This window comes from Amblyraja radiata, chromosome 3, assembly GCF_010909765.2.
Source record: "Amblyraja radiata isolate CabotCenter1 chromosome 3, sAmbRad1.1.pri, whole genome shotgun sequence".
In the NCBI taxonomy this organism is placed as follows: domain Eukaryota; kingdom Metazoa; phylum Chordata; class Chondrichthyes; order Rajiformes; family Rajidae; genus Amblyraja; species Amblyraja radiata.
In genome coordinates, this window is record NC_045958.1 from 6,229,514 (window position 1) to 6,244,611 (window position 15,098).

The window sequence follows — 15,098 nt, forward strand, 5'->3', positions numbered from 1 at the left end:
AGGGTATGATTTAGGGTATGCAATTACCTTTAATTAACCCATCCTTAACAAATTACTATGTATTCTATTCGTACTCTATTTTGATGAGTCATTAAACAGAAGCACGAGAAACATCAGCAGACTGGAAAAATTAAAATGTAGGACAGAAAAAAACCCCTCAACAATGGCAAGATATTGTTTTGTATTCAGATTCAGATTCAACTTTAATTGTCATTGTCAGTGTACAGTACAGAGACAACGAAATACAGTTGTATTATTTAAGTTGTAGTTAATTCCCTTCTAATAAATAGACTCCTTGACACTTTTACGAAAAATGTAAGACATCTATTTGTTTAATATCTTTCTGTATGTAAACATGCTAAGAAATCGCAGCACAAAGGATGTACATCGTGTGGTTTAATTGCCCAATGAATTGATCTAATACAGGAAAAAGCCGAGTGCTGAAATGATCCCTGGTGTTGTAAAAGCCTCTATACATGTGCATCTTCAAGATCCTTCTTGCATTTTCCAGATGCTTTTCAAAAATTAATGAATACATAAAAAGTAGCGGAGGCTAGTTATACCAATAACGGAAGCAAGAGAGAACTAGGAATAAATAAATGAACTATGTCCTTAATTGCTTAAAATACCAAGAGTGAAGCCATTGTGTCAGTAGTAATGTGAGGGTGGATTATCCATTTACAAAGCAATGATTTTCATTTTCAATTATTTCCTTCTGTTTCCAAGTTTATAATCAGTGACTTAAGTTTAATCATTGATTCTAAGATTGAGAAAAACATTTATGATGGTTTTGCAGGAATTGTGTGTGTTTTTGTTGCTTGTACATGTATAATGTATAATGGGGAACGGCTATTCAATTGCACAGAGTACAGTTCTTTTTTATTTGACTTTCTTAAGCTGAACATAAATCTCGTGTGCAGGAACTATGCAGTATTTGTTTTTATCTATTGCCCTTTCTGAAGCGAAAATCTGTCTTTCACTGCTGTTCTGTTAAATGAAAGAAAGAGAAAAAAATTGTATCCTTGGGCTAAAAAGACTTGTTGGCACCCAGAAGTCTGAAGAGTGGTGTTGGAGTCTGTGGTTTATTTCAAGGACACTTTATCATTGCCTATGTTCTCAGAGGAATCGTTGAATGAATAGAGCAGGATCAGAGAAACTGCTAGTCCACGCCCATTCCTTTCCATTCTCCTTGGCAAGGCACAGAGCTCACTATTTTTAGCTGCACCAGATCCTATTTTTAGGATACTACCGGTTATGAGGCATTTCTTCGCTAAAGAATAAAAACACAAAGGGGGAGAACTCCCATTCTCATAATTTGAAACAAGCCTACGATCTTTTAACTTCAGGCATTTCATCTGTTTCTAATCTTAGAAAAATAAAGACCATTTAGAGTTCAGCGATTTAAAAATAAACTTGCCCTCCGGCAGGCTGGCCAAAAATACTGAAAGCGACAAGCTTCCACTGTGTGAAATTGCAACTAGAAAACAAAGAGCTGACTCTACTTCGGAAATGCAAAAAACACCAGGATGCAAGATATAATAATAAGCTTTAAAGAATGTTCTTAAACACTTGGTTACAGATGTGGAAAGATTAATTTGTAACTTTCACTTGTATTACATTTTTTGTAGTGTATACTTGAGGGATATCTACCTTGTAATAAGATAATCTAAATGCAGGAAAAATATGACGTCACTGTTTAATTATAAAGTTACTTTGAACTGTGAAGCTTAAACGCGTAAGGTCTTAAACTCTAAATCCCAGTTATGAAAAATAAAACAAAAGATGAAAGTCCACTGATAAAAACAAATCCCATAAAGATCTTAGTGCAATAACCATGGTGTGCCTAGCTAATGACTTGATCAATATCCTTCATTGCACAAAAGCTGATTCAGTACATAATCTTGTATGATTCATTTTGATTCAAAGTACAGCAAACAATATCATCTTTGAGCAGGATAAATGTATGCAGCCCAAAAATAGGCAAAGAGATCTGTCTTGCCAATAAGGATCCTTTGCAATTCCCATTTATACTCCGTTCATTCTTGTGACTGGTTCATCCTCAATGCTTTCCGTTTCCCATTTTGTTTTTGATAAGACGTTGACAAAAACATGCCACCAGTCACCAAACTGCTACCATTCAGTTTCTCCTGATCTCCAAATGTTCTCTTTACCTTTTCCAGCCCCGCTCTTCTCTACAACTTAAAACGTTAGATTTCTGCATTTTTCTAGTTCTGATAATAGGTCATCAACCAAAAATATGAAGGGTTTCGCTCCCTCTCTTTGCTGCAGAGCCTGCTGATATTTCGAGCATTTACTGTCCGAGCGTTGAAATGTCATGTGATTTATATATTTTATTCTTAATGATTAACAGTTGACTACCATGCACTAGATGGCTCCAGCACTCTACTAAAAGTAGAATTTGGTAATATCAATACTGATCAAAACGTTTGATGTTTTAGATTCGATTATTCTGTTTTCTACATTTACCCGTCTAACCCAACTGCTTAGTACTGCAAATATTGTACAACTAAATGAAGTTCATCTGTCTATTAATACAATCACTGTTTATAGATAGAATTAACTGGATTTACAGTTTATATATTTTTGCATTTCAAACTTCCATTCTCATACTGATTAATAAACGGATATGTTACAAAAAAGTTTTAACATAGAATCAGTTTAGCTCTGTTTTTTACTCTTGATAATGTTCATACAAAATTATTTAAGCTGACGTTTCTACTCATCAGTTCCTCACAGTTTCACTTTTAAAATATTATCCATTTATTTTGATATGATATTGTGGTCACTGCTTCATGACAGCGTCTTGGTGACCCATTCCACATTTAAGTAATCTTGTAACAAATTGCGGAACCACTGAAATCTCCACACTAACGAATGCTATTTGATTTATTACCTTAATAATAGTATTGGCTCCACAATGAAGCTTTTCAACAAATTTTCAAATCTTTGTTTAGTCCTCATGCTATAATACATTCCCCTTGTATACGTTTTATTGAACACTTGTGGTGTAATTAGCAAGGCTTAACATCCATTTGTGCAAGTATATATATTCTAATAAATGTCTAGATGATGAATTTCTTCCACACACCCCTCTTACATTTTGAGTGTTAGTACCACGTTCATTTGCTTACTGCTGAACTACTGCCATTCATTTTCACTATTATTCACTCAACGCACTTAAATACATTGAGCACTTTTATTCGATTTCCCTTAACATGTTCTACTCTGGTGAAAAGCATTTTCATCTACAAGGCTCACATTACAAATAAATTCTTGCTATTGTCTACTCTAAATCATTCCAGAGTTCACCTTTCACGTAGGTTCAATATTTCATAATTGGGTTACTGAAATTCCACACAATAGTTCAACTGTGGTGAGAGCAATGTGGTTTACCTTGCAATGTTTACATGAAAGTTCCTGAATCTAATTTGCCATATTTATGACTAAGAATTTTGAAAGGGAGGAGGAAGGGTTTCGGCCCGAAACGTTGCCTATTTCCTTCGCTCCATAGATGCTGCTGCACCCGCTGAGTTTCTCCAGCATTTTTGTGTACTTAGGAATTTTGAAAACTTGATTCACATAATTGTGATCACTTCTCCTGTTCATGAAGATTTGCTTAATATGGGTGTAATTTCATCAAGGTTTCTTAGTATTCATTTTTGACTGATGGTAATTGACCAACATTTCTCATTTGATATTCCTTTTTGTTATACAGCAATCCACCTTCCATTTCAATTTAAGAACAAAACAACGAAAAAGCCTTCACGTTTTTGTAAAGGCAGTAAATGCACTTAATATGGGTGTAATTTCATCAAGATTTCTTAGTATAGGCCCTATAACCCCCACAATTAAGATGTGGATTGTGGAAATGTCGGAGACCCTACATCTAGAAAGAATTAGACTTGGCTTAATGGACAAACAAGAACTTATTGTTAAAATATGGGCTCCATTCATTAACTATTTGAAGGGATAGATTAGCCCAGCACGAAAACCCAACTGAAACCTGAACTCAGGATTAGACGAAAAGTTATACTTTATAATCTACGAACCTATCTCCAATGACGTATTATATGTAATTCATTCCACCTGTTCTCTTTTTTGATATTTGTAATTATTTTTTCTCTCATTCTCTCTCTTTCTATCTATATTAAAAAAATACTAGAAGCAGAATTAATCGACAATTGAAAATTTTAATAACGTATGATTGATATATATGAAAAGTTTTTTTTACTATAATATGTAACTATACTTTATAATATGTTTGCTTCTAATAAAAATATTTTTTAAAAAAAGATTTCTTAGTATTCATTTTTGACTGATTGTAATTGTCCAACATTTCTCATTTGATATTCCTTTTTGTTATACAGCAATCCACCTTCCATTTCAATTTAAGAACAAAACAACGAAAAAGCCTTCACGTTTTGTAAAGGCAGTAAAAAAAATATTGCACCAGCAGCAAATCATGAGCATTTTGACCTATGAAAATAATTAACAGATATTTTTTTCATCTCATTCAGAAACGTTTACCAGGTGATCTAATTGGAGCATGATGCAAGACAAAATGACAGGCAGCCAGATCTGAAAGGGACTATGTAGGCTGCATTATGTAGCATGATTGGATTTTGTTTCTTGCTGCGTTATAAAATACTGTATATGTGGCATGCCATGCACGAGCAAACAATATCACCACAATTCTTCATAATGCTTGATCTACTGATACTTAAAATAAATTATCCTTATGTTCACTAGATCATCAGTTTTACTTTCCTGACCTCTTCTAGAATGGAACTTCTTTTCTCGGACAATTAGTGCAGCTAAATTCATGCGATAAAATGACTTTATAGATCACTTTTAATTCATAGTTGCCAAATGTACATTAAAATTAAACATGTAAGCAAAAAACTCCACACAAACCATTGGATTGTATGCAGTACAATATTTCAACTCCAAATAGGTGGGGGTAGGGTGGGGGGAGGCTAAGTTTTGAAAAAGATCATGTTCCTCATAAATGGTGGTTTTTACAGTCAGTCATAAATAACAGGAAGTACTGCACATTCTGATCCTAAATAACACCCTGAACCACCAACCCTAAACAAGAACTTCATTGATGTTAATGCTTTTTTTTTTTTAATAATCAAAAAGCACATGGAAGTAATGCCATTCCGTCCAATATTCACAGATCACAAGGAAACTTTGCAGCCATTTGTGCATACATTTTCACAAAAAACATTCTGAAATATTGCAAGGTACAGATTTTCCAAATGGTGTCCAATGACAAAAGAAAATAGCTGCAACTGCAAGAAATGAATTATTTTTAAATTAGTATATAAAACCACGTTATTACTTTTGCTTGTAGCGTTAACCTCTTGGAAAGATTTAAACAACGCATGCCAACTAGCAATGAAGCATCAATAGATAATATATTTTTTAATTTCCATATTTAATATTGGAGCATCAATCAAAAGGTCAACTGTTGGAACAGACATTTTGGATGTGGCATGCACCGATCTCCATTTTGTTTTTACAGTTAGTCCATAACATTTAATTATGTCTATCCAGATAGTTTATTTTACTAGCACAGAATAACTAAGTACTTTATGAAGTGCCGTTACTGACTTGTTAGCTTAAAAGGTCAAAATTACATTTAAATTGTCTTAGCTCATAGTGAATTGTATAGTGGAATGAGATAAGGGGAACTATATGCACTAATATTCATGGCGAGAAAGGATTGGCAGTCCATTGATTGAATGCCTGTGCTCCATGCCTTAAAAGACTAGCTTGCGTAAATTGGTGTGGTAAATGTCTAATACACTCCCACATCACGACTGCATGCTTAATTTTAAACACCCTTAATCATCATGGAGTTGGTTTATTTTTGTCCATTCACTGATCCATTTCTGCAGATGTGCAACAAATCATTATGTTGCTTTCTTTAGGTAATATTACAAATATATATTTCCGGCACCAGGCTTGAGAATATTGGCACATTAGCTAATGTGGGAATTTTTGGTTCTGGTTTATTGCTGGCTAAAAATACCACCACAAAATTAGATTTTTAAAGTTATTATTTTCAATAAAAATTAAAAAAAACTGCATTTCCAAATTGTTCAATAAATCAAAAGCAACACTGGTGGATGTGGAATGATTTTCAATACACTTCTTATGGTCTAGTAATATTTAATAATTTGGAAACATTTAATCACATTCACAAATAAAATTACATTGCACACTTACATTGTGAATATAAAATTGACTTTGCATTTCAGTATCTTGGTAACTGAAGTAAAAAATAGCTGCGATTGCTCTTCTATTTGTCTCAAAGATGACCAAAACATCACATTCAGTCCCCACTTTACTTGCCTTTAAATCCATCTATTTTTATTGTTTTAGGCTCAACGAAAATGTTTGAATCCTCAGTTTCACATTCAACACTGAATTCGGTTTCAAATTGTGTCATAAAAATTTGCTTACTTCCACACTTGCAATAATGTTTCTCACACCCGTACATCAGTACACTGCTGGAACTCTTACAAAGCCTTTATCACCTCCAGATAATTTAAAAAGCAGGCTTCAGGAGCCAAATATAAAGCTTCTATTCCTAATTCGTATCTATTTGCATTCTAATATTCTTCTTGCTGTCTATTTTACAATATGCTCCAAATGTTGTTACACATACGCTGTCCCACTTTATTTGCGCATGTTAATCCTTGTCCCTGTCGGTTCCCAGTTCTTCCTTACATCGAGTTTAAAATACCCCTTTCTTCAAAGATTTGTACGATTGGAATAGAAAGGTAGATTGACAATTAATCTTGAATCCTTCTATCTGTTCGAATACAACACAAATACCCAGCACCATCCCGATATCAGCTCAGTCCTGCAATAGCCCAAGTCCTAGGCTTTGGCCACACTATCTCCTCTTCCCTAAACCAGAATTTGTCCAAATCCCAGTCCACAAACTCCCTACTAATTCCTTTCATTCCAACCATTCAAACTGTTGGTATCAATTTCAACAATTCCCGCCCCATTATTGGCATTCAAATTGTGGTCCCAATCTCCGTACCTCTCATCATCACTTTCAAACCATTGGCTCATCCTTATCATTCCCCCTTCCTATCCCACCTCGTGCCGTTAAACTGTGAGTAAACTCTTCCTCCCTTCACCCACAAACACCATTCAGACACCAATCCACCCCAACGAACAATCAAATTGCTGATCCCTCCATGCTCATCCTACCCTCTCAACAAAACCATCAACATCATAATTGTTTGCGTTCTAATTGTTATCCTGCACTCAGTCATGCCCTTAATCCATTCTTGTCCACAACATAAGTCTGTGATCACTAGTTATCTTGAACTTAATCTCCAAGAGTGTTAAGCACATTCTCAGTGATGAATATATGTGGATGTGCTCATTTGTACAAAAAACATTGCACTTTGAGTGCAATTTATATTTTCGGCAAACAATTAAATCCCTGAAGTTGATGCTGGCATTGCACCCATATCAATTTTCCTGGTATATCTCCCTGGTATTTCTCTCTGAATATAGATTGTTGTATACCGTTTGTTTTTTGGTAGGAAAATGCAATGCCACCCAAGACCCAGTCATTGGAATTTTCTTCTAAAGTCTAAACTGACCTTTTTATTTTACAATCTTCCACAGAACCAATATTTGGTCACTCTTACTATTGCCTCCAGTCCTGTCTTAAAGTACATTATTTTTTATTATTAAAGGCAATTCCAGAGGTGTTTCACTAAAATAAATATCAAAGAGAAAAATGACCCACATTTGAAAGCCATGGGCTCAACCTCATTCAAATGATAAGCATACAATTGAAGCAGTACTTCACTGCAATGTTCTTTGATAAACCTGTATTTGTGCTGGAATATTTCAACAGCCACATTAGTAGGATGATGATTATGCTACTTCCGTCGCCTTCATTATATATTAAATATTGTGAATATTAAAATCAGATAACTGCATATTGTAACAATCCGATTTTAAACAAGGGCTTTAAAAGATAATTCATTTTTACATTTACATATGTTACTCTTTCCACACATTTCCCCCAAGAGTACAAACTTTTTCAACCTGTCTAAACATGTCTGAAGAGCTTTTTGGGGTTGTGCGGCATTGCAGCCACACCAATAATTATCAGGCAAAGACATGCTAATTGCACGGAACATCAGTAAGCGCGTTTTCAACACCCACGCACACTGCAGAGCTATTTCCTCCAGGCATTAAACCACGCTGTCTTTGGCTGCGAAGTAGCCCGTTTTACAAAAAAAAACTGAACTCAGATCAGGTAAACAAATAAATATCTTTTTCAAACAGCCAAAAATAAAACTAAAGAAAAGCTGAGTTTTGCTCAGTGTTATTGAAGCTTCCTTTGTCAGCTATGCAAGTAATTTTAGCAAGCATTCTATTCAGCTTTATTTATTATTCACACCGGTAACGCAGTGGACCTTGCAGCTTAATGCCAACTGGGGAAGACTGAAACTTTATGTTTCAATAACACTAAAGGAAAAAGTCAGTGATCTAACAATTTGCCATAACTGAGGTCTCAATTTGTTATTTGGACTTTACCCACGTTCTCTCACTTCAATTGATATCATTGTTTTTCTAAACCGTTACATGAACAGTAACGGAATCAGAATCTGTTGACTGAGAAGAGAATCACAGGAATATGGTTACAATCCATGTTGGGAGGTTTTGAAGGGTGTAATCCAAAATTCTAATCTCTTTCCATGTCAGAAACTGAATGCTATTTTGTATATTTTCTGTTTTTGGTTCACAAGAGTAACTTTATACTTTTCATCTATTCAATCAGTGCCTAGAGGATCTTTAAAAATCAGCAATATATTTTCCTCATGAGAAATGTGAATCAAAAATGGTAAAACATTACATGTTCCACATAACCTGCAACACCTTCTCTGCTTTCAGGATCTCTCAATAGTTATATCAGATTCTGACAACACTGAAGAATATTAATATTCCATAATCACAATGGAGGTATATTGACATTCTATCTTTATGAAAGCAGTAGCTTCCATTTTGCTGACATACAAACGAGGGTGTATCAAAGGGATTGATGCATGATCAATGCTGACCGCAGAGCCAACACTGGAGGCTTTCAAATTAAATTACAAATCACAAGGAGTGAAATCTTTACCTGGTTCCAGTCCAAATGAGTAAATAGGAACAAATAAAACACATTCTTGAGCCAAACTTCAATTTCTGGTCCTTGAGGGGTAATATGTTACAAATACTTATCGCATATAAAAAATAATATTATTGCTTTATTGATGTATAGTGATGTCAAAACATCGTAATGGGAATGAAAATCAACTAATCTGAAGGTGATGCTATGAAGTGGCAAAAACAGCATGGGAGCAGTTCGCTCTGAGTATATTGTGTAACTGAATATAACAAATTTATACTTACTGGATAAGTTGTTACATTTGCAAAGTTTATTACAAGAGTTTCAAATAACAGTGAAGTGCTGCATATTTAGCTACTCTGTCTTGTAACTGTCTATCGATCTAATTAATTTGTTAGCTTTAGGGAATACAATTTTGTTACATGTTGCCACCTTTAATATCTTACAAAGACAAAACCATATTTATTCACACTCTTTCCAGCCACGGGTCACCCTAAAGTATTTTACAGCTGATGTGGCTCTTCTAAAGCGCAGCCACTCTTGAGGTGAAGGACATGGCAGCCAATTTGTGCACTTTAGATAATCTGTTATGTTGATTGAGAGATAAATGTTAATTAGAGCATTTTATACAACGCCCCTTTTATGAACCTTGGGATTTCTACATCAACCCATGGACTTTGCTTTATATCTCATTGGACAAATGGCCTCTCCAAGGGTGCAGCTTTTCTTTGGTACTACGTTGAAGTGTCAGCCTACATTTTTGCACGAAATTCAGGTGGGACTTGAACGTACAACTCTAACCCACAACCACGAATGACACAACAGAGCTGCGGTTGACACTACAATATAATCCTGAATACAAATGATTAATATATTTGTCAGATCAAATCCTACCTCGACAATATCCGAATTTGTTCGACTCTCATGTGGCTCGTTGTATTCTGTGTATTTCAGCAGTACTTTGTCCATGTCGGTGCTGGCATACTGGAATAGTTTATTGGTGCTGTTAAAGATGATCAGAGCAATCTCACAGTCGCATAGAACACTTAGCTCATAAGCCTTCTTCATTAACCCAAACTTCCTCTTTGTAAATGTCACCTGCAGAAAACATAAATATGCATAAACATATTATAATCTGAGAATACATGTGCTAAATTGTCATCATTTTCAAAAGATGATTTACCTGCGATAGTAACTGGACTTTTCATAAAGCTATAACTGTAACATGCTACTTAGATTTCCTCCTAGAAAGACCTGGTGCATTAGTGGGCAAAAGACTGAACACAATGTCGGAAGTAATTTACAGTCTGAAGAAGGGTTCCGACCCAAAATGTTACCCATCCATTTTCTCCAGAGATGCTGCCTGATCTGCTGAGTTACTCCAGCATTTTGTGTCTATCTATGACTGAAACCAATCAACAATTATTTTTTTCATTTTATATAATGAGTTACCAGAAGAAGATTCAATCAAATTAATTATTACTAAAATTCTGTGAGGAGTAAAAAATATTAAGTGAGAAAGAGCTGGTGAACTATTAAATCAACAGTCATTTAAATATGTTCTGGTCACTTTGTTATTGACTAATTTCTCAGGATATGGGCTTTGTTGATGTTTATTGCTCACCTCGTGCTCCTGAAAAAGTATAATAATAAAGGTATAGATTTTAGGATTACACTATTTTTACTTGGTTACTTTTCAACTTCAAATAAGATCTGTAATCTCCAACTATCACATTATTTTTATTGTCATTTTTTTTAAATTGTCAATCAAAAAGTTAAGTTTCACAAATTAAAAATCAGTTGTACTGGACAAACAATGTCATTTTTTTAATTAAACATTTTTTGGGGATAATAAAATGGAAAATGAAATCCATCAAGCTCGCAGATAGATTGTGTAAAATGCACCCGAGTTATTATGCCTGGTGGACAGAAATGAAAACACATAACAAGTGCGAATACCGTTCTTTGCACGTTTTTTTTATTAGTTCACATTCTGCCTTAATCTTTGTTCTTAAAAATAGATCAGTCCATAAAGACTTCTTTACAGGCTTCTGTTGAAATGATTTTCATTTTCTTAATTGAATAATTTATTTCTTTGCTCACATTAAAATCTTTTGTCAAATGCATCGGAACTTTAAATGCTGATGCACTTATAAAGTTAAAACTCATCAAAAAAACATGCTTACACTTCTAAGCCTCTCATTAATTGACAGAAATTAACTTAAGCCTGTTTTTTTTCCCTGGTCTACATATTTTCTTTTGTTGAAGAGCAAGCTAATCAGCAGAACAAGCTATCAAATCACATTTTAATTGGTCCACAATGATGTTAGGTGATGAGAAGATGCATGCAAACTTAAATGCCTGTGATAACTGCCTTTGCATTTGAGGCATGTGGTGCAATAATGAGTTGAAACAAACTCTCAGATCACAAATTCGCAATGTACTCATAAAGTAAATAATGAACTGATGCAAGTGATCATGATTAATAATAATATTCTGGACCACTTCTAAGGACGGGAGGAAGTTTAATTACAAACATGCAGAACTGATTGATCGCAACGACTCAAAACATAATCGTCGACCGACTCAGATGGTAAAAAGATACGAAAGCAAGGAATAAGTAAAGCTACTTGGAATAAGATACATGGACTTGATATTAGAATAAGTGACTTAGCCCATTAAGCAACAAGCAAGAGTTAGTCTTCAGTAGATTTTAATCCATTTTATATATGTGGAGAAAATTTGATGTAAATATTTTCTGCTTGCAAAGTTGTATAAACCGAGCCACTCGGACATTCAAATGTCCTCATGTTTTATTTATTCACTTATGAGAAATGGACACTTTAGTTATCCCTAATTCTCTCAGAATTGCAGGCTTCTTTAGGCATTTCAGGGGACAGGTAAGAACCAACTACATATCCGCTTACCAACCCTAAACTGAGCTTACAGCGCCAGAGACCTGGGTTCGATCTTGACTATGGATGCTTGTCTGTACGGAGTTTGTACGTTCTCCTCATGGACGGAGTATGTACGTTCTCCTCGTGATCTGCGTGGGTTTTCTCCAAGCACTTCAGTTTCCTCCCACACTCCAAAGACGTACAAGTTTGTAGGTTAATTGGCTTGGTATAAATCTACAATTGTCCCTAGTGTGTGCAGGCTCAGTGGGCCAAAGGGCCTGTTTCCGCACTGTATCTCTAAACTAAACTAAACCTCTGCTTGAAATTGGGTGTAATAACTCCGGTGGATGATCCAAATTTTCAACAGTGAGGATCATCTTTGCTTCATTGAAGGGTTATTGTTGCTTCAATGATTGATTCAACCCTGGCTTTCTGAATCCTATGCAGCACTAAATGCAGCTTGTACAAGTAATTACAGAGGGTCAATATCATGCAGGACATAGGCTTACACTTCCTGGCAGAGGGAATTAATCCCTGTTCCAGACTCTTGTAATTTAACTGTATTTATCTGCCATACATCGGATATGAACCGGAAAAATGAAATTCTAACTTGCTCCATCTTTATTTCAATGTCCATGCCTTGGTGTACAAAATATCTAGAAGGTAAATGTTGCCTGTTCTCCTGGCACTCTATTTTTCTGCCAGTCTCAATAGGTGCAGGAATTGGCCATTTGGCCCTTCGAGCCAGCACCGCCATTCAATGTGATCATGGCTGATCATCCCCAATCAGTACCCCGTTCCTGCCTTCTCCCCATAGCCACTGACTCCGCTATTTTTAAGAGCCCTATCTAGCTCTCTCTTGAAAGCATCCAGAGATCCTGCCTCCACCACCCTCTGAGGCAGAGAATTCCACAGACTCACCACTCTCTGTGAGAAAACGTGTTTCCTCGTCTCCATTCTAAATGGCTTGCTCCTTATTCTTTTTGTGTCTCATGTGAAGAGAATGATTTGCTTGGACTGTTAAGGTGACTAATGAGGCAAATGTGAGCCCACCCAACGTATCATGTTTGGCACGAACATTATGGGATGAAGGAGCTGGTTTGTGCAGTACCATTCTACGTTCTACATTCCACAGATTTACAGGAGGGGCCTGACCAGACACATGGATGGTGGATTGTGAGATGGTGTACTCATTCTGTTTGAATTGGGCTTTTGGTTATTCTCAATCCAAGGCTCCCAGCACCATCCCCTACACACCTCTGCTTCAAGCAGCCAAGGTAAACCAGCCAGTGTGTATGCCACACTTTTGAGAGGAGACTTTAAGAATACTCTCTTAGAAAGATTCTAAGGGGAGTAAGAGGCAACCGTGGCTGGCAAGAGATGTCAAGCACAGTATAAAAATAAAAGAGAAGACGAATAACAAAGCAAAGATGAGCCGGATGCCAGAGGATTGGGAAACATTTTAAAGATCAACAGAAGGCAACTAAAAAGGCAATACGGGGAGAAAATATGATGTACGAAAATAAGCTAGCCAACAATATATAGGAGGGTAGTAAAACCTTCTTTAGGTATGTGAACAGGAAAAAATTAGTTAAGACAAATGTGGGTCCCTTGAAGACAGAAACAGATGAATTTATTATGGGGAACAAGGAAATGGCAGACTTTGGTTCTGTCTTCACTAAGGAAGATACAAACAAACTCACAGATGTACCAGGGGATAGAGTAGGTATGTTGCAAAGCCTACCTGAAGCGTCGTTGAAAATCTGCTGCTGCGGGTGTGCGCGATTTTGGCGCCGTTTAGAGGGGGCGGGTTTAAAACGCGATTTTCTCTAGGCTGTTCAAATCTAAGATGTTCAGCCTAGTTAATTATTAACGAAAAATCGCTGGAAGACCCCGTCGCAAAAGCTATTATTAGTTTTAAAGGCCTCGTAAAATAGTTATAGTAGTTTAAAAATCAATCTCTAAACCCCCGACCACCAGCAACCGCAGGGTCTCATAAAGCAAATATCTGAAGTTAGGCTGTATATTTTTACATTAAAAAGGGCTTCTAAAGAACCCTTTATACAAAGTTTAATATTGCGAGTAGCTCATTTTGGGCCCATTATATCCCGCAGTATTTTTCTCGGCATTTGGGGCACAAATCTACCGCAATGTGAACGTTCTAAACCAGCGCGTTCCACAGGGACCCACTGGAAAGCTGATTTAAATGGGCATTTATTTACAGCAATTGAGCACTAAATTCCTTCCATTTGGTCTATAAATTAATGTAAATGAGATTTAAAAATCATGTTTTATTGTGAATTATTTGTGAATATTATTTGGACATTTAGGCTATTTAAAAATGTTAATCATTTATTAAGAAATGGATAGATGTTTAGATCTAGTAAATTGAAGTCTGAAATTAGCTACAATTAGGTAACTAACTAATTATATGCTTTAATTTCAGGTCATCCAAGTAAGATTATTTTATATTTGTTTCAGAATGCTTCAATCTATGATAACTGAAAATTTCATTCAGTTCTCTTAATTTTTAAGAAAGTTATGGGCTTTTGACGGTTCACGATCACAGCTTTTTTGTTATGTCCATAGAAAATCAATAGGGAACAAGATGCTCATTTCCAAGTATGAAAATGGCCATAACTTTTTAAATACTTGAGATATGAAAGTGAATTAGGTGTCAAATTAAACTTATTTTTATGCTTTATCTGATGGGATAAATTACAGACTTGATTTTTAAAATCTCAAAATTTTGTAACATTGCTAGATAGAGGATCTAAGGTGACAGAGGAACTGAAGAAAATTAATTTTAGTCAGGAAATGGTGATAATGGTAGACTGATAAATACCCAGGGCCTGATGATCTGCTTCCTAGGGTACTCAAGGAGATGGCTCTAGAACTTGTGGACGCATTGGTGATCATTTCCCAATGTTTTATAGATTCTGGATCAGTTCCTGTGGATTGGAGAGTAGCTAATGTTATCCCACTCTTCAAGGAGGGAAAGCAGGGAATTATAGACCAGTTAG

At 35.6% G+C, this 15,098-nt stretch overlaps 1 protein-coding gene across 10 annotated transcripts in view; it reads right to left on the minus strand.

Moving 5' to 3' along the window:
* Positions 1–15,098, minus strand: part of mef2c (myocyte enhancer factor 2C) — a 210,447-nt gene that overhangs the window by 78,903 nt on the left and 116,446 nt on the right. For all 10 annotated transcript variants that reach the window (XM_033017250.1, XM_033017251.1, XM_033017255.1 and 7 more), the window contains exon 4: positions 10,073–10,276. In XM_033017250.1, coding sequence (XP_032873141.1) covers positions 10,073–10,276 — 204 coding nt within the window. The remainder of the gene's footprint in view (positions 1–10,072; positions 10,277–15,098) is intronic.